The following is a 19,566-nucleotide window of genomic DNA, read 5'->3' on the forward strand; positions in this document are numbered from 1 at the left end:
TCTCCAGCATCTAGAATCCTCCTCCATGGACCCCTGTGTGCCCTACAAACATGACTATTTTTTGGTCTGTGTCCTGCTTGGAGAAGGCTGAGAAGTCTACAGCATGCCTTTCTTAATGGCAGGGGCGCTGTGTTTGGGTTGCTCATGCCTATGTTCTCAACACAAGCTATAGTGTCTGGCACCTATTAGGCACTCAAGAAGTATTTCTTGAAGGAATGAGAGGTTTTATGGTGGTGAAGAAGGTAGTGGAATTTATAAGGATGATGGTGATGATAAGAGTGGTGGTGATGGGGGTGATGGTGGTGATGATGGTGTTGGGGGTGATGACGATGATGATGGTGACGATGGTGATGATGGTGTTGGGGGTGATGATGATGATGGTGACGATGGTGATGATGGTGATAGTGAAGGTGGTGATGATGATGATGGTGATGATAAGAGTGGTGGTGATGGGGGTGATGACGATGATGATGGTGACGATGGTGATGATGGTGTTGGGGGTGATGACGATGATGGTGACGATGGTGATGATGGTGATAGTGAAGATGGTGATGATGATGATGGTGATGGTGGTGGTGATGTGATGATGATAGTCATGGTTGTGATGGTGACAGTGACAGAGGGGGTAGAGGAATAGACACAGAGGACCTGGACTAGCTCATTGCTTTAAAGAACTTTTATTAAAAAATGCATCTGCTCTTTGCCAACTGAAGGTAGATTTTGGAGGAAGGATAATTGGAGCTGGAGAAAGAGGGGTGCTGAAGATTAACCCCCAGGTGGGACTGTCAGACTGACAGGGCCCCAGTGTCTTACTTCCCCAGTTTGTGGGAGGCCACTGTCCCTGCAGTACAGCACCCAGAACTCCAGCCCTTCTCTAGGGCGCAGAGGAGGAGGGGCGCATGTGGCGCAGGACGGGGAGCCTTGGGAAGGGCGGGGGACGGAAAGCGCCATGCACAAGGGGCTGTTGGGGGGAGTCTAGAGTCTAGGTGCTGGTGTGGGGAGAGCAGGGAGGGCAGGGGCGGAGAGGGAGAGGCAGGGCAGACTGGGTCAGGGGCGGGTGGGGCAGGGAGGTGGTGGGGAGGATGGTTCGGGGACAGTGTGGATGGTTTGGGGACGGTGCGGAGGTGATCCGAGGGCAACGATCCTGGGAGGCAGGTGGGAGGTGGGAATGGAGGGCTGAGGTGTGGCGTTCAGCCTGGGGGGAGGTCTAAGGGGAGGGATGAAGGCTCGAATGGGGGTCCGAAGTCGGAGGTGGAAGTCTGAGATCGCAGGCAGGGGGTCTTAGAGTGGCGGTGGCATCGGAGGGCTGGGAGCGGTTTGGGAGGAGCGCGTGCAGGTCTGAGGGCGCAGGTGAGGGGCTGGGGGGCGGAGCTAGGGCGAGAGGGGAGGGCTCGAGGACCGAAGGGCCGGGCAGCTCCCAGTCCGGAGGCTCGGGAGGAGGAGCTGGGAACCACGGGCGGAGGGCCCGGCTGCGCCATGAGGGTGCACCTGGGCATGCTGGCGGGCGCGGCGGCTCTGACCGGGGCACTGAGCTTTGTGCTCTTGGCGGCCGCCATCGGCACGGACTTCTGGTACATCATTGACACCGAGCGGCTGGAGCGGGGCGGCCCAGGGGCGTGGGGCCGGGCGGGGGCCGCCAACCGCAGCCAGCTTGAACCTCTGAGCTCGCACTCCGGCCTCTGGCGCACCTGCCGGGGTAAGGGGGAGCGCGGGGATGCTACGTGGTGCCGCGCCCACCTGGGACCTGTTGCTGGGCTAGCAGTCCTCCCTGAGCTCCAAAACACAAAATGCGGGGACGGGGCCTGGGCCAGGTGGGTAGCGGGCTGCGGGTAGAGGGCTCCAGCCGGCGCCGCTGTCTCAGCACGATCCGTCTTCCCGGGGTAGCATCTAGGTGGGGAGTGGGGATGAGGCCTCGGGCTGGGGTCCCAACTCCAGGTCCGCACCCTCTGATTCTTCTGCCCCATCTAGTCCAGAGCTCGTGTGTGCCGCTGATGAACCCCTTCTGGCAGGAGAATGTGACCGTCAGCGACTCAAGCCGACAACTTCTCAGTGAGTCTGGGAGGATGGGGTTCGGGAGAGTCCCAGGTCGGGACACTGGTTTTGGAGCTCTTCTCCAAAGAGCAGGGCTGGGGTCCTGTGGAGGGCAGCTGGTACCAGAGAGGGAGTGGAGATGGGAGGAGGGGCCAGGCTTCTCTTGTGCCCCAGCTCACACTGTGTGGTTTAGGATTCATTCGACAAACGTTGATCGCAGGCTTCCTCTGTGCCAGGCACCGTGCTGCTGATTAAGACCCAGGTCGTGCCCTCCAGAAACTCACAGACTAGCTGCGGGGTCAGATGTGGAAATGCCCAGTCACATTTCAGAGCGACAGGCTGCGGGAGGGAGGGTGGGTGGGAGTCTGAAGAGATGCCTAAACCAGCCTGAGGAGCTGAATGCGGAAAAGAGAGGAGCCCAGAGACCCGAACGCACACCTTGTGTCGGCCTCGGGGCTGAGAACAAGCACTTGGCAGGAGCCAGGAAGCAGTGAGTATCTGTGGAACGTTCAGGAAAGATTAGGGGCAGAGACTTCGCCCCTGGGGCCACTGGGTCTGTCCCATTCAGGACTGATTTCCCAGAGCCTAGGACAGTGCTTGGAACTCAGTCACGGTGGGAAGACTGAATGCAGGAAAGTGAATGGGCTGAACAGGCACTTGAGAAAGGAGAGACCTAAACATAACAGTTCAGTGAGTTTGTTGAGGCTGGCAGGAGGCCAGGCATGGAGCTAAATGCTTTTCATCTATGTCTTTCGTTAAACTCCACTGCTACCCTGTGAAGCTAAGTATCGTCTCCATGATTACCTTCATTCTTCCTGCAAAGAAGCTGAGGCTTGGAGAGGAGCCATAGGAAGAATGTGATGAGGAAGTGAAGGCTGAGTTCCTCAGACCTTGAAAAGTGTGGGCTGCTTTTGATGGACTTGTTGAGGCTTAGGAACAAAGATCAAGTCGCTAGCATGGCCCACAAGGGCTTCCGGGTGCCTCTTCAGTTTCAATCTTCCCCTTGCTTTTTCTTCTTTGGCTATGCTGGCCTGGGGCCGCTTCCTGAATCATGCCCAGTTTCCTCCTGCCCCTGGGACTTTGCACATGCCATTTCCTCTACCTGAGAGCTCTCTGCTTCCATCCCACCAGCTTCTACTCATACCCCGGGTTTTGTGACATTTTTGCGTTAAAGTCTGATTCCCTCATGAGACCATGAGTTCTGTGAGGATGGGGACCATGTCTGTCTTGCCGTGGCTTGATCCCCAATATTTAGCCCAGAACCTGGTGTGGGGTGGGGTCCTGAGCCCAGATTTGCTGAGCAGGTATGAGAGTGAGTACCAGTTGTCTTATGTTAGAGGTGGAACATATTTGTTAAATGAATGATGAGAACATGAGTGGAACAGAAGTTCAGTGCTGTGTTGGGAAATAGTAATTGTCATTCTGGGGGAGGAGGGAGTCTTGGTTTGAAGCATTTGCCGATTCCTGTGGTGTAGATATTCCCACCGGGGTCAACTTCAGGCTGTCAGCATGATGGCAGCTGTCTCCTCCAGTTCCTAAAAATAGCAGCTGGCTCTCCTGAGCTGATAGAATCCAGATGCTACACCCTGCATAAGGTCCTGGGGCAGATGTCCCGTAGATACTCAATGTATTTGGGAGGTTGAAGGAAGGCAGAAGTGCCATGAACTCTGTCCCCAGCCCCAAGCTGACCAGAATCAATTTGGGGTGTTCTCAGAGCATTGTTTCAAGAATGTTCAAGAGTTCTGCCCTTGACATGAGGGACATGGGTGCCAGATGCCAGCTCAGACCCTTCCCAGGACCCTCTGGGATTGCGGGACAGGTGTCTTAACCTCTGAGACTCAGTGTCAACATCTATCAAAACGAAATGTCAAAACCATGAGGGGGGCGTGGTCAGAATTCTGTAAATCAGCTGGATGAAAAAAAGTGTCCTTACCTGGGACCTCACATAATGCCTGGTTGTTGCAGTATCTCTGTGTTGCATCAAAGTACTGGGCACACAGTAAGTGCTCAATAAACACTAGTCTTTGCTATTCCTTCCAGCCTCTCTTAGATGCAGTCCCATCTCTGGAGCATTGACCCTTTGCTGGGCTGGCTGCTGGCATTTAGGTACTTATCACATCTGTGGGTGAAGCAGACTAACTAGTACTGGCATTGGCCTGGCTCCTTTGTGCATCTTAATAATGCCAGCAACCCTGTGTGCTTCAGTATTTTGAGAAACAGGCAGCAGTCACATTCAGAGCCTGTTCATCTGTTCACTCTCAGACCCAGGCCTAAGCCCCCCAGCTTCACTGCCAAGGAGACATGCAGCCTTGGCCATGTTCCCTATCTCTCCGAGCGTGGGTCCCTCTTGGGCAAAGGGAGGATGTCTGCCACTCCTCTTCATAAGGATATGGCAGGGCTGGAACGGGAGAGTGTATTTAAAGAGCCTCAGCGGTGCCTTGCCTCTGTAAGTGCCCCTTGAATGGGAGCTGCTATTATTACCATTATATCATCCAAGAAAGAGCAGGCTGCCCCTTCAGACCACATGCTCGCTGCATACCTTCCCCAGAGGGAGACTTTTCTCAGAATCTCTTTGTCCCCAGAATGAATTTTGAATCTTGCCCAAGCTCTTTTGTTAGGTGAAGATGTTTTATTCCTTAAGGACCTGCTGCTAGGGTCACAGAGGAGAGAGGACAGTTGTCAAAGCAGCGTGTTCTCCGAGCCAGCCTCCTAGACAAATCCCAGTGGGGAGAGAGCTCTTGATTTTCCCTGCAAACCCCAAGCAAGCAGACCACTCCAGCGCCCACTAAAAACCCACCTTGCCTGGATGTTTTGTCTTCCAGATTAGCTCTGGGGATGTCCTGGGTTTGATTCCTTGGCCAGGGACTGGAATTACTTTTGGTGGAGGAGGACAGAATCATCAAATTCAGCACCATGTTGAAAAAAGAGTCACAATTTAGAAACAACCAGGGTAGCAGTACCAACCAGAAGTCTTCTGGTGAAATGCGAATCATCTTTATTTAAACAAGAAAAGGAATTCCCGGTCCATTTAACTGAGAAGTTCAAATGGGCCAGAATCCAGAGAATTAAACTCCATTTCTTTCTTCTCCTCTCTGGGCTTTGCCTCTGTTTGGGTCCTGCTTTCAATAAACCCTCTCTCCTCTTAACAACCCAAGCAGGAGGCTCTCTGCTTGCCAAGTCTGCAGAACTTCTGATTAGGCTTCTCTTTGGACCAGCCTGGATCCCATGCCCAGGGCTGTGGTCCACAGGATGGGATGTGCTGATGGCCGGGGTGAGATGTGCCCCTTGTAACAGGGGGAAGGAGTAGGGCCAGTCCCAACATAGATAAGGGTCCCACATCTTACCAGCTGTGTGGCTTCTGGCCCAACCTTTGCTTCCATAAACAGGCTTCTCTGAGATGAGATGAGATCCCATAGGCAAAACACCTAGCAGGGGTGCACAGAGCAGAGTAGGAGCTCCATTCATGTCCGCTCCTGCTCTGGGTCCCACTGCCTCCCTGAGCCTCAGGCTTCCCTTCTGTAAAAATGGAGCTAATTATTTATTTAGTCCATAAATAAATAATTGTCTGTTTACTGGGCTCCTGGTCCCCCATCCTACGCTGCCTTTTCCAACTGGGAATCAGAGATCTGAGTTACAAGGAGGAAAGGCAGGAGCAGAGTTGAGCAGGAGGACTGAGGGCAGGGTGTTCCAGAGACTGCCAGAAGGCCAGTGTTTCTGGAGGTGGCACAGAAAGTACTTCTTACCTACACCTCGGGTCCTCCCTATGCCTTACTTCAGCTGTGTCTCCTAAGAGCCAGGAACAAGGTAAGGCTGATTATCCCACAGCTAAGCACACCAGACCTAGAGCAGACAGAGACGCCTCGCCCAACATAGCACAGCAGTGGCAGAAACCCGACCGAGGGCCAGAGGCCTGGCCTGCCTGTCTTCTGAGGTGGTGAGGTTGGAAAATCACGGGATTGGGTCTCTGGTCTCTCTGGGTACCCGGCTGTTGCAGTGGTGTGGAAAATTAAAACCAGCCCTCCCACGATGCCTGGTGCTGATTGCAAGAGAGGAGATGGTGGGGGACAGAAATAAAGGGACTAGGGACATAATGGGATTCAGAGGTGGCCTCAGTCTAGAGGGAATTTCTCAGTGTGGTTCATGGATAGCTGTGTGGTAGGCAGCCTGGACTGTCAGCATCTCCGGGCACGAAGGCCCGGGCTTCAGGCGGCCCCTCTGGTGCCTGTTGAAATGCAAGGACACACTTTAAACAAATAAAAAAAAAAACCAGAAAATTCATATTCAGCGTAATTTCCACTTTCTGGGGTCTACCCTGTGAGTTTCTAAGAGGCTCACCTTAACCATTTTTGTGGCAACGGAGAGCAAGAGGCAGCCTCGGGGCTTGTGGGTGGAAATAGGGCTAAGCGTCTGCATGTGATACGTCTGTCTGTTGGAAGGTTTTGTCATCTGCAAAGGGAATATACTCATGTGCACGCAAGACCAAGAAATCCCGTGGAATGAGAAAAGCCAGTTACAGAGTGTTATAAGCAAGATACCTGGGGATGGCCTAACACGTCCTGTTTTCAGATGTTGAAGTAGGACTGGCTGTGCCCTTTAGAATTCGAGAAATCGGTAAATACCTAGGAAAGTATGAATATATGGGAAAACGACTGGCAGCACGTGCATTCGAGCACTTCGGTATGGGCAGGGAAGGATGAAGGAGTTGAGGTGGGGGCTGCGTGGGTCTTGTTTTCATTTCTTCTGAGAAGAATGCTATTGTGTTTGCTCTAATGCAAGCCCCGGGGAGGACTGTCCCACTGGTTGAATTTCCTTGTAGCGTGGCTCATGGAACTACAGGAGCACTGCCCGCTTGTCCAGCTGCAAGAGCTGGGACATGTGTATCCTTCCAGATATCTCCTGCCTCAGGGCCTTGGCACATGCCATCTCCTGCTTTTTTTTTTTTTTTAAAGATTTTATTTATTTATTTGACAGACAGAGATTACAAGTAGGCAGAGAGGCAGGCAGAGAGAGAGGAGGAAGCAGGCTCCCCACTGAGCAGAGAGCCCGATGCGGGGCTCAATCCCAAGACCCTGAGATCATGACCTGAGCTGAAGGCAGCGGCTTAACCCACTGAGCCACCCAGGAGCCCCTGCCATCTCCTTCTTTAGGAATGCTTTCCCCCATGCCTTCTCATCTGACCTTAAAGTTGAGACCTCCTCCACTTGCCCCCAGAGCCTTTCCTAATTTGCAGGCTGGGTTAAACACCCCTTGTCTGCTGTCCTGCCACCCATTTGTCAACCTCCTTTGCTGTTCCGTCCCAGTTCTGAGACTTGATGGCTGTACCTTCTTGAGCAGCTGACTCAGTACCTTGAACCTCACTTTTCTCATCTGCGAAATGGGCATTCAGATTCTTACCTGGTAGAGCCCAAGGTGGTTGAGGGCAAGAAAGAAACAGCTATTCTCACATTTGGTGCTCAGGACAGCTTGGCAAAGTCAGGGCCCATGGTCCAATGGACAGGGGAGGTAACAGAAAGGCTTTTGGGAGGCGATGACATTCGCTTGGTAAGAGGTGCAATCGGGATTGGAACCTATGTCTTTGCTCGTCGTAGAGTCCTGCTTTTTCTGTATCACAACAGTGCATTCTGGAGTGCTCGAAGGGAATGGAAGATGCAGCCCCTATTCTAAAAACGACTGCATTCTGGTCACCCTAGATTCTAGAACAAATATTTACGAAAATGTAAAAATTGACTTCCTTCCCAGGTACTATCTGTACTGAATCTCTCTGAGCTTTTCTTGGTCTGCAGGTCACACTGACAAGTCTTGAACATAAAGACACTGTGACATTTCCCCCTTTGAGAAATGGTTCCTGAGATTTTCTTCTTTCTGATGTCTGTGCAGAAACCCTGTCTCTGCTTTCTGTAAGAGCACAACTATTACTTCACTAATCACCCCAGGGCTTCCTGACCTCGCTGGTGTTGTGGAATTGGAAGCCTGGTTTTCCCGTTGAGCAGTTCTTTGAACAGTAAGATGATGGGAATCACAGTCACCTTTTCCTTGGCGTGAACATCTTTGCTTCTTTCTGGGTTTTCTCTTTCCTTTGCTTACAACAAAGCTTTTTTGTTTTTCTTTTTTCTTTTCTTTTTTTTTTTTTTCTCAACAAAGTGTTTTTGAATCGAAAGGTTTCTTGGCTTTGGGCACACATTGGTCCTCAAAAGGATTAACTGGGTGGGCCTTGCATTCTATGACAAGGGTCCTTTTAAGAAAAGGAGAGTGGGGATGTGGGCAGAGAGTGGGAATGACACAGCCACCAGGCTGTGTCAAGGATTGCCAGCATCCTTGGGAGGCTGGAGGAGGCAGGGAAGGACTCCCCCATAGCCTCTGGAGGGGAGTGCAATCATGGGACCTTGATTTTGGGCTTGTGGCTTCCAGGAATGTCAAGTAGGGGGCACCTGTAGGGGACAGGTGTTCCTGTAGGGGACACCTGGCTTGTAGTAATTTGTGATGCCCCCCAAGGAAACAGATGCAATCACCTTATCCGAAGAATAAGGTATCCCTGCCTACCCTGTTTTTCTGCATCGTCCTGCTGGCTTCCTTCATGACCTATCACAGCCTGTAACTTTGTTTGCCTGCTCGTCTATCTCCTGCCCTGGACCCTGGTCTCCAGGCGCAGGAGGGCAGGGACATTCTCCGCTGCGGTGTCCCCGGGCTCTCTGGCAGAGCGTGGCCCTCATTAGGGGCCTATAGATACCTGTTTTCAAATGAGATGTGGCTGGAAATGGGTATAGGACTCCGAATCAATCCCCGTGCTCCAGGTCTGTGGCCCTGAAAATAACAAAGACCAAGGTGTACACATACACGTGTGTGTGCGCATGCACGCACGCACACACACACACCACGGAAAGCTAAGCCAAACTTCAGCAGGAGATTTTACAGCTATCCCACGGGAAGCTTCCTCTTACCCAGGCATTTAATTGAACGTGTACGTCAAGTCAGCTCGCAGCAAGTCTGGGGAACTCACACGTGGTGCCGCTGGGGCTGAACCCTCTCCAGGAAACCTCATTAATTTCTAAATGATGAATGATTTCACTTCCCAGACATGGTCTGGAGTCAATGCCATATAGGGGGATGCCTCTGCCAGGGCCAGGTTTTCACCCCAGCTGTTGTACTTCCTGGCCCAGGATTTTTCCTGGAAGGAAGGAAGGAAGAAAGGAAGGGAGGGACAAGCCTTGGGAGGGATATTACTCTTGTCTCCTTGACTTGCACAGGTTGGTGGCTTTTACAGGGTTGAGGACAAATTGACTGGGTCACCGTGGAGGCCAGGCTGGATTCTTGTCTGCACCATCGTTTTACTAGCGGACTTATGATCCACTTAGCACTTACTCTATGGGACGTGGTACCGACATTAAACTTCCCCGTGTCGCCCCATCGTCTTCAGGCACATGGTCCTGAGGGCAGTCCCGTGAGCCACTGTTTCACAGAGGTGGAAATGGAGTTCCTGCCGAATGAAGAGACACACCCAGGGCCCCAGCATCAGAGACCGAATACAGATGCAGAGTACCCGGCTGGAGAAAGTGTATGGTTTGAACCCCCTGTGAGATCATCTCTCAAGCTTCTTGGCTTTATTTTCATTTCTTAGAAACCGCCATATTTTCTTGCCTTAGAGAAACACCATCTAGCTCTTAATTAACGAGGTTGGTGAATACCCGTTGGGCATTCACGGTCTCCTGAGAGCTCCACTGGAAACTCAGGGATGCGATCGTGTTAGAAGAACCCGTTCAAGGAACCCGCAGCTTAACAGGAGAGAGAGAAGAGGGAGCTGCCCTCCATCCTAGGTGACAGATGCCAAGGCAGGGCGGCTGTGGGGAGCCGAGGGGGCGCAGAGCAGACTGTGGGCGTAAGTTTAAGGAGAGACCTGAGCTGGGCTTGTTCTCAAGAGCAAGAGCGAAGTATTTATTTTCATCCCCATCTTGCTGCCAAAAGGATTGAAAGATGCTTAGTGCCCAATTCATGGTCAATAATTAATAAATATTTGGTAAACGAATGGCTGGTAAAGAACTTTGCAATTGTTTCCCATTTTGCTTTGGCTGGCGGGAAGCTCAGAGCCAAGACGGTGGCAAATGTTTAGACGTTGGGATCCTGAGACCCCAGATTTCTTCTACCCTCTTCTCTCCCACCCCCACACCAACTGACTTCCATGGAACTCCTTTTTTTTTTCTACTTTCTGTAAGTTCTTATCATGCCTTGTTAATGTCTTGTGCGCCTGACTCACCAGCCACCTGCAATCTGGGGACAGGGAGGAGGGGTAGGGGATGTTCTTTCTCTGGCCTCCCCCCCTCACCTGTTCACCCCCTCCAGCCCCATGCCTGCCCTCGCCAGTCGCTATTTTCATTAATGGAACTCAGAGCAGATGTTCCCCATGCGATGATGGGTCACTGTGCAGAGAGTTGGTCAGGAGCCTGGGAGGGAAGACTGGAAGCTGGCGGGCTGGGCAGCCTAGGACGGGGAGCCAGGACAGGCAGGGAGCACCAGAGGGAAGTGGGGGAACCGTATGTGGAAGAGGAAAGGCAGGGTTGGGTCTTTAGGAAATACTTGGGTCTTGAGAGCAGGGGCTGCTTTCAGGGTCTGGGGAGCGAGGGGCCAGGCGTGCATGGGGCTTGCCCGATATGGTGGTGTTCAGAGCTTGAACTCCCTGCTGAGCTCTGGAACCTGTCTGGTCCCCACTCTGAATCCACCTCTGTAATACTGGTGCCCCCTGGTCCCTGAGGCCGGACCTGCCCCAGCTCCAGGCCACTGTACACCTCTATCTCTGTTGCCTCTGCTCTGGTCCAGCGGGCATCTCATGCTGACCGAGCCCCAAACCCAATGCTTCTTCCCTCATCTTCCCACCTGTGCAGACGGCAGCATATCCATCCAGCGCTCAGGTCCCAGATCTCCTGCTTGTCTTGTCCCTCTTGTTCTCAAACCTTCAACACCATTGCCCGTTTTATCCTCAGAATATACCTGGAATCCAATCCTTCCCAGCAGCCCCAGGCCACCCTCATCCTTACCAGGATGATTGCAGTATACCCCGATGGTCCTCTTGCTCCTTGTCTTTGTTTTCTTGGGCAGGCTGGGTGGCTTAAAAATCCAGAAGTGTATTGCGTCACAGTCCTGGAGGTCAGAAGTCTGAAATGTAAGCGTCCAGGGGGCAGGTACTCCTGGAAGCTCCAAGGCAAAATCTGGACCCTGCTTCCTTGGCTTCAGGTGGTGGCACCAGTCCCCAGAAACCCTTGGCATGGGGCCGTATAGCTCTGTTACCTGTCTTCACCGCCTCTCCTCTGTGTTCTCGCCTGCCTCTTCCCAGGGCACTAGTCATTGCGTGCGAGACCCCCCTCGAATCCAGATGAGCTCGTGCAGAGATCCCCTCATTCTATTCCATCTGCAAAGACTCTCATCCCAGATCGGGTCACCTTCAGTGGTTCCGGCTGGACATGAGCTTGGGAGCCACCTGTCCGGCCCCTGGCCCCCTCTGCTGTCTACTCTCAGTATAGCAAGCAGAGAGGTCTTCAGAAACGGAAGTTAAACTGGGGGCTTCTCTTGCCCGGAGCTGCCCACCTGGTGTCCCCTTTCACTCAGAGGGAAGTCCACAGTCCTGTGTGTGCTCTGCTCTTAGCTCCCTGCTTTCATCTCCTGCATCCCCCCCCCCCACTCTCTCCGTGCCGCCTCTGCCAGCTTCCCCTGTGCCTCCATCCCACCAGGCACAGTCCCTCCCTGGGTCCTCAGCACCTGCTCGTCTCTTGCCCCCCCCCTTCTTTCATTCTGCAGGCTGCCTTTCTCACTCCTTTCTGGGGCTCTGCTTGAATGTCACCTCCTCCGAGAAGCCACGGCTCCTTCTGGGCCGTGTTCACCGCCCACCCCAGCCACTTGTCACCATCTCTCAACCACGTCACTGATCTGTTCACTGCTTGACTCTACTCAATAGAGTGCTCAGGAAACACGCTGAGTATGTGAACGAACATGGCAGTTCCTGCCTCACAGAGAGCTCGAGGACACGAGCTTGTGAGACCTGAAGCCGGGCACAGATGTCTCTGCACCTGTTACTTCCAAAACTTAGTTTACTCTACTACTGAAGTCTAGTCCACATAGAATGTTTGTTAATTCCAGGGAGTGCAACACAGGGATCGGACAGCTCACTTGAGCACGCCTCATGGCAACAGGTGTAGTCACTCTCCACATCGTGCAACATTGTTACAGTATTGGTTATTTTGGCTACACTGTGGTTTTTGTCCTCCTGACTTACTTATTTTACACCTGGAAGTGTTTATGTCTTCACTCCCTTTATCTGTTTCACTTATCTCCCCCCTCTCTCCTCTCTGTCAAGTACCAGTTTATTTTCAGCTTTTAAGAGTCTGGTTTTTTGTTTGTTTGTTTGCTTGCTTGTTTGTTTTGTTTTCTGGATTCCGCGGATCAGTGAAATCATACAGTGTGTGTCTTTCTCCATCTGACTTGTTTCAGCTTATGTAATGGAAGGTTACTCAGCCACAAAAACAAGTGGGATCTTGTCGTTTGTGACATGTTGTTACATCTCCGTCATCAGACGTGGTAGTAGCAGTGGTGTTAATTTTTTTCTCCCAGCATCTGGGGGCTGGCCCGTAGGTGGTGCTCGGTAAGTGTTTGTTGATTGACTGAAAGTTGTTGGTAACTCTCCTCTGCCTGCTGTCCTCCTCTCTCTTCTAAGCCATGCATGGGACATTTGTGATTCTGCTGCCGCTCAGCCTGATCCTGATGGTGTTTGGGGGGATGACAGGGTTTCTGAGTTTCCTCCTCCGAGTCTCCATCCTCCTCCTGCTCACAGGGACCCTCTTCCTCTTTGGAGGTAGGTGACCCCCTTGCCCGGAGCATGGGGGCCCCTTGTGAACCCTCAGCTGGGGAGGGGCAGGCGTCTTCTCCGGGGCTCGGTTTTCCCATCTGTGACATCACAGCTGGGAGGGATGAATGGGTCCCAAGAGAGAAGTAGAGGGTGGGAGCATGTCCTGAGGATTATTTCCTGATTTCACAGAGGACCCTAGAGCTTCTGTTTGAGGGCTTCTCTCTCAAGCTTCTCCCTTCTCCCTCATGTGCCTCTGCCCTTCTGATGCATCTTCCTTTGACTGATTGACTGATTGATTAAAAACTGGGCAATGCCAGGGTTAATCCCCTTTGTTTGGCAGAACAGAGGCTTTCAAAGATGGGATCCAGTGCACAGTTGGTGTCCTAAGCCCTCTCTACTCCTCCTTCCTCCCTCCTTCCTCTGCGCTTGAAATAGTCCCTCCTTAAACCCAGAACAGGAACAGAGGTGATTCACGCACTTGGGATCCATGGAGAGAAAACCCCAAAAAGACTGTCTGGAGGTGAAAAGTGTGAGGCTCCGATGTCCTCGACCTCTGCTAGTATTAACACTGGCATTAAGAGTTTACCCAGGGACTAATTCTCGAAACCACCCTGCCCACTCGGACTTTCTACAGTGGTGGAAAGTCTAATCCATGCTGCGCCATTGGGGGGGCCTCAGGCCAGGTTGCAGAGCACTTTAGGTGGAGCTGATGCCCAGGAGGGCGGACATGTTCATTTCCACTAATTTAATTTCAGTTGAAATAGCCCCTTGTGGCCAACAGCTGTGTCTCTGGACAGCGCAGCTCTCTGGAGACCCACCGTGGGCCAGCCCCATGCTGGGTGTGGGGGAATCGAGGATGAGCCCCCTGGAGCTCATAGCCCAGTTGGGGAGATGACCATTAGCTCAGCCACTTCACAAACAAATGCAAAGCTGCAGTTCTGATCTGGACAGTGACAGCGGGTGGTGCTGTGAAGCCACGGGGTGGGGGGACTTGACCTGTTTGGGGAGGTTCCGGAAGCCAAGCGTGAGCTGAGGTGGGGTGGAAGAGTTTCTGGGGGTGGGGGGGGAAGTGAATAGGAAGGGAGGGTGCACCGGATAGCGGACTAGCAAGGGCAAAGGCCCTGTGGCGGGAGGAGCATGGGCACCTAGAGCGGTGGGCTTCGCGAGGAGGAGGAGGAGCCCAGGGTTTCGATCTGCTCTCTTTGCCTCTCCTGCAGCCTTGGTGACCCTGGCTGGAATTAGCGTCTACATCGCGTACTCGGCCGCCGCCTTCCGGGAGGCTCTGTGTCTCCTAGAGGAGAAGGCCCTCCTCGACCAGGTGGACATCCGCTTTGGCTGGTCCCTGGCCCTGGGCTGGATGAGCTTCATCGCCGAGCTGCTCACTGGCGCGGCCTTTATGGGGGCAGCCCGCGTGCTCAGACTGAGACAGAGGCAGGACCAGGCCATATGAGCCTGATGCTTGGTCTGGTGGGAGACAGGGGCCTGGCCTGGGGCCCCAGGGATCCATCTGTGGGCTGCAGCCTCTTCTTCCTCAAAGGCCACTGGTGGTGGGACCAACCTGAGGACTGCTGTGGGCTGAGCTCCAGGCCTTGCTGTCATCTCTGCCTGGTGTGGTGTGTCTGTGTGTTTGTGCACGCGTGTGTCCGTGTGGGCTGGAGGAGGCCATTGGAGTGCAGAACCCACCTCCCACGAAATGACAGATTAGCCCCTTGATCATAACCAGAACTTTCTGGATGCAGCCCCGGTAGGCCTCCTCTGGCTTCACTTCAGTCCTCACCCCTGCTCATTGCATCAGCTCCGCTTCTTTGCTAAGGACACGAAAGACCAGAGAGGTTAGGTAAGCTGCACAAAGGTGCACAGTGAGCTGGTAGTGTACTCCTTGCTCCAAGAACAGTGCTCAATCCCTTACCACAGTTCTCCTGAGCAGGTCCAGCAGGCTGGCCACAGCACGATTGCTATGTGTGGGGCTGCAGAACCCCAGACTCAGGCCACAGGCCTCACAGGACCTGGAACCCCTGCCTGGGGCACAGTGTGAAGTAGGGGGATGAGGGCAGAAATCTGGGCTACTCACCAACCAGGTGGTGCCCGTGTCCCCCCTCCCCTCAGGGAGGTGCACGCTCGTCCCGTCCACTGTCCCGGAGCTCAACGGGCCGGGCTTCCTTGGAGCAATGATTTTCAGTGATCAGCGGCTCAGTACTGCAACAGAAACAGTCATCCTGGACATGGAAGCCCCGCCAGGTTCCTGGTGGCCAGTGTGCTGGTCGTCTCACTGTGTCACGTCAGAGACTGTGGGAGAGCCAAGGGCAAGCTCACTGCTGGCAGGAAGAGCAATCAGCAAGCTTGAGATTCAGGAGGAATCAGCAGAATCAGCAGCAGACTCGCCCGAAGAGGGAAGAGGCATCAGCAGACTCGCAGCCGGACTCAAACACACAGTAGTCACTCCTGGACACAAGCGCCACCTGTCAGCCCTCATCATCTCACACCTGTCGTAGAAGCAGTTTCCCCATGAATGCGTTGACTGAGCCTACTTCCACAGCCTGGAGCCCGAGACTGGCGAGATTCCGACGGTGAATTCAGACACGCTCACGTACACGCTCACGCACACGCTCACGTATACGCAGGGTCTTCTGTCCTCTTTGTGGCTGCGGTTTTAGGTTGCTTCTACACCAGCCAAAAAAGATGTGGATTCCGTCACGGGCTGCGTTCTGGTGACGCCATGAGCTGGTGGCCTCAGTGGATGTGGGTGGGGGGTGGCGCCTACCTCCTTGGCCCTGCTGGCATCGAGTGTTGTCCAGGGAGGCCTGGCTCCTTTTGGGCAAACATAAGTCTGGGCTTTTCTCAGCACACATGTTGGGGGGGTGGTCTAGGAGAGGAAATGAAAGATTCCCATGGAGCTCTTCAGGGACTAATCATAACCCCTCCTCCCTCTTCCAGAAAGTTCCATCCTTCCTTTTGTCCTGGTGTTCTGGCCACGGGAGTGGGAGTTTCCAAAGTAGCTGCACATCCAGATCCCCTGGGGCGGTGCTTCTCACACTTCAGTGTGCTGAGACTCTTCGGGGTGTCCCAACCCTCCTGGCGGGGGGCCGCCCCTAGGGGCCCTCTGAGTCAGCAGGTCCCGGTGAGGCCCGAGATTTCAGTGCTGACCAGCTCCCCAGTGATGTGGATGCTGCTGGTCTGGGGCCCTCTCCTGTGTGACACTGATCTTGGGCATTTGCTAAGGGATAGGGGTGGTTGTCTCTTGGCTGCACATTAGAATCACTGGGACATCTTTTAAAAACCCCGATACCCTGGCTGAATCCTTGCTCTGATCATACCTCAGGGTAGAGCTGATAGTGTTTAATGACCTCTCTGGATGATTTCAGGGTACAGCCGAGGTTTTCAACCTATTCCTGTGGGTTCAGAGTCACAAGGGGTGGGAGGGCCTGGCGAGCCTTAGGTTTAAGAAAATCCCTCTGGGAAGTGCTGCTGGCTTAGAAGGTTTGGGGATCATTGGCCTGGGTCACAAGGTGACAGCACCATTAGCAACATCATGGTGACACTGTCCTCACCACCACACCGTTCCCCCTTACTGTGACATGACCTCCTCCTCCTCCTCACCATGACTGATGCTCACTGAGTACTTATTACACATCTGCATTATTCTACATGCCATCAGTCACTCAGTCACTCAACAAACACTGGTGAAGGTCATGGCATGCTAGGAACTAGCGAGCTCTTGCTCTTGGAGCTGCCACATGATGGACAGGCATGCAAAACATGTGGTTGGTGGTGAGGACTATGGAGAGGAGTGAGGCGGGTACAGATGAGGAAACTGAGGCACAGACAGGCTAAGCTGACTAGCCCGAAGGTACAAAGAGAGAAAGGGGTACAACTGGGGTGCAAATTTAGATCTGCCTGATTCCAGAATGATTTTCTTTCCTCTTCTGCCAGCCAACACCCATACCAGGGAGCTCTCTGTCTGCCGGTGGGTTCAGGTCATTGCTGCCCTTTCTTCAGATTGTCCACGAGGCCCCGTGGGGGAGGGGGGCGACCGCAGAGTTACAGAATCAGTTCCGCAGAGAGAGAAACGAAAGTTTTCGCAAAGTGAGGGCAACCTGTTAGTGAGAGAAAGAGAGCGGTCTCTGCTGCCACCTGGTGGTCATATGGTGGAACCGCACCAGAGGCCGACCCTGTTCTCAAATGCGTCCAAAGACGTTCCTTTTCAGCCCTCTCGGTGTCCAGCAACGGGTCTGACACTGCAGGGCAGGGGATCTCAGCTGAGGCGATTCCCCATCCCCTCCACACCTGGGACATTGGCGATGTCTAGAGACGTTTTTGGTCGTCACAGCTCGAGGTGAGGTCTCCTTGCACCCAGAGGGCAGAGGCCAGAGCTGCTGCTAAACGCCCTTCAGTACATAGGACAGCTCCCAAGATGGGGAATTACCTAGTCCCACGTGTGAATCGTGCTGAGCTCATGAAACCCTGCTAGGGGCATAAAAATGAATTGTCATAAAAGAGAGCACTTGTGTATTTAAGGAACTAACCATATAGTTGAAAATAATCTCATTCATTTCATAAACACTTATCAAACTCCTATGATGTGTCAAGAACTGTTCTAAGTTCTGGGGACATGTTCGTGCAGAAGGCTGACAAAATCCCTGCCCTTACTAGTTTACATGGAAACAGATCACACACTCGTGAACCAATGATACCTATGAGAAATTCAGGGAGTATTAGGGTTATGAGGAAAACAAAACATGAGTTGGAGGGTGGCCAGGAGAGATGTTACTCCAGGAAGGATAGTCAGCAAGGGCCTCCTGGAGGAGGAGGCATTGTGCTGAAGGTCTCTTGGAGGAGGTAGTATGTGCTGATCCTAAGTGAGGAACCTGCCACATGGGGAAACAGCAGGCCAAGCAGGAGATAGTAAGTGCAAAGGCCCTGAGGTGGAAACAAGTTCCTGTGTTTGAAGGGAAGAAAGAAGGAGAGGGGAAGGAGTGTGGTAGCAGGTGACTAGAGATAGGAGGTGGGTAGGTGGAGAGGACAGAGAGAGGAGGTAGCTGGGTTACCTGGGATCCATGACGAGGCAGTGGTGGGGTTTGGGATTCTGTGCTATTCTGTCCTACTCTATTCCATTCTGATTCTATTTTGAGGACAAGGAGACATCTCTAGGTGAGGGGATGCATAGGCCTGTGTGGTTTTCCACCCCACCTTCATATTAACATCATCTGGGACTCAAAAAAACCAAACTTCTAACATTTGGGCTTCAGACTTCTAACACTAGGGAGCCCCGGGTCTTGCGGACCAATCACCTTTAGCCCCAATTTGCCGATGAAGAGCCTGAGGAGCATCGAAGGACTTGCTGGGTGGGGGGAGGGGCAGGGTGGGTGACAGGGCCAGGGCTGAGACCCTGCTCCAGCGTCTTCGCCTCCTTCCTCCCTCTGTCCCTCTGACATGGAGCCGCTCACCCTTCTCCAGAGTCAATGCCCTGAATTTCATTTATAGTAAAAAAAAAAAGGGGGGAGGAGTGATCCGTGGTCTTTGCTTTCCCCCCAAGTGAATTTCCACCTGTCATTTTCCCAGCACATGACACCCAGCAGCTGGGCCACTGGTATTAGGCCCCCGTGAAGGTTGGATGCAGACTTAGCATGTCTGCGTCGGCCCAACGGCAGCCCGGGCTTTGTGGAACGTTTATAGGTTAGGTGCCCTCTGGAGCCAAGGGGAGCGGGAGAGATGGCCACACGCGCATACAGGGAGACCCGGAGGAATGCGTAAACACAGTAAAAGAGACAGAGACAGAGAGAGGGGTGTGGGGAAGGCAGAGGAGGAGGAGCGAGCTGGCCCAGGGAGGGGACAAAGTGGAGGAGAGCAGCGTGGACAGGCAGCGGCAGGACAGAGGGACAGAAGGAGGTGCAGGAAGGAGGAAGGAGAGGGACGGGGCCCCAGAGAGACCCCCGCAGAGAAGGGAGAGGAAGGAAACACAAACGGACAGCGAGAAACCAGAGGTGGAGACAGATCAGGCGTGGAAGACCCCTCGGAGCCAGAGAAGTGGTCCATGTGGACCCTTTGGGGGGGGGCCGCAGATGCTGCCCAGGGTGACCCTTCTGGGCACCATGTGGGACAGGGGGAGCGGGGTCCCTCAGGACAGGGGATGGGCCGGGAAGGGGCGTCCCCTGGTGGGTGACAGCAGCCCTGAGGTAGCTGCGGGCCTTTCCAGGAACAGTATATCCCACCCAATAGGTGGGACATACTTATCCTAAACAATTATGTACTGCTTCTCTGATATTCAAATTTAAATGGGCATCCTGGATTTTAATTCACTAAATCTGGCAACCGTACCCCTCCTTTCTGGCACTACTGTTTTCCCAGGTACTCACGCTGTTCAGCCTTGAACAGGTTGGGCATTTATTGTTCCCTGCCTGCAAGTAACAAGACCTTCCCTGCCTGCCTAAAACCACAACCTTCACCAGACTCCCCGATTCCCCCTCCCTCCGTGCTTTCTTTTCTTTCTTTTTTTTTTTTTTTTAAAGATTTTATTTATTTATTTGACAGAGAGAAATCACAAGTAGGCAGAGAGGCAGGCAGAGAGGGGGGGGGAAGCAGGCTCCCTGCTGAGCAGAGAGCCCGATGCGGGACTCGATCCCAGGACCCTGAGATCATGACCCGAGCCGAAGGCAGCGGCTTAACCCACTGAGCCACCCAGGCGCCCCCTCCGTGCTTTCTTGACCTTA

The 19,566-nt window shown here is 53.3% G+C and overlaps 1 protein-coding gene across 2 annotated transcripts; it reads left to right on the forward strand.

Moving 5' to 3' along the window:
• Window positions 1-1,429: 1,429 nt before the first annotated feature.
• Window positions 1,430-17,353, forward strand: TMEM114 (transmembrane protein 114). Of its 2 annotated transcripts, XM_004750418.3 has the most exons (4): window positions 1,430-1,696; window positions 1,969-2,049; window positions 12,728-12,865; window positions 14,077-17,353. In XM_004750418.3, the coding sequence occupies exons 1-4, from the start codon at window positions 1,477-1,479 to the stop codon at window positions 14,307-14,309; spliced, it is 672 nt and encodes a 223-aa protein (XP_004750475.1). In that variant the 5' UTR covers window positions 1,430-1,476; the 3' UTR covers window positions 14,310-17,353. The 2 variants fall into 2 exon arrangements, with proteins under 2 accessions (XP_004750475.1, XP_012910629.1); XM_013055175.2 differs by lacking the exon at window positions 12,728-12,865.
• Window positions 17,354-19,566: the final 2,213 nt, after the last annotated feature.

This window comes from Mustela putorius, unplaced genomic scaffold (assembly GCF_011764305.1).
Source record: "Mustela putorius furo isolate JIRA1106 unplaced genomic scaffold, ASM1176430v1.1 tig00004007_pilon_pilon_pilon, whole genome shotgun sequence".
NCBI classification, from domain to species: Eukaryota; Metazoa; Chordata; class Mammalia; order Carnivora; family Mustelidae; genus Mustela; species Mustela putorius.

Excerpts from the sequence above, each read along its gene's own strand:
- TMEM114 (XM_004750418.3), top strand. The coding sequence starts at position 1,477 with ATGAGGGTGCACCTGGGCATGCTGGCGGGCGCGGCGGCTCTGACCGGG. Across the intron at positions 2,050-12,727 it reads CTCAAGCCGACAACTTCTCA|CCATGCATGGGACATTTGTG; the intron begins GTGAGTCTGGGA and ends CTCTCTTCTAAG. Across the intron at positions 12,866-14,076 it reads GACCCTCTTCCTCTTTGGAG|CCTTGGTGACCCTGGCTGGA; the intron begins GTAGGTGACCCC and ends CCTCTCCTGCAG.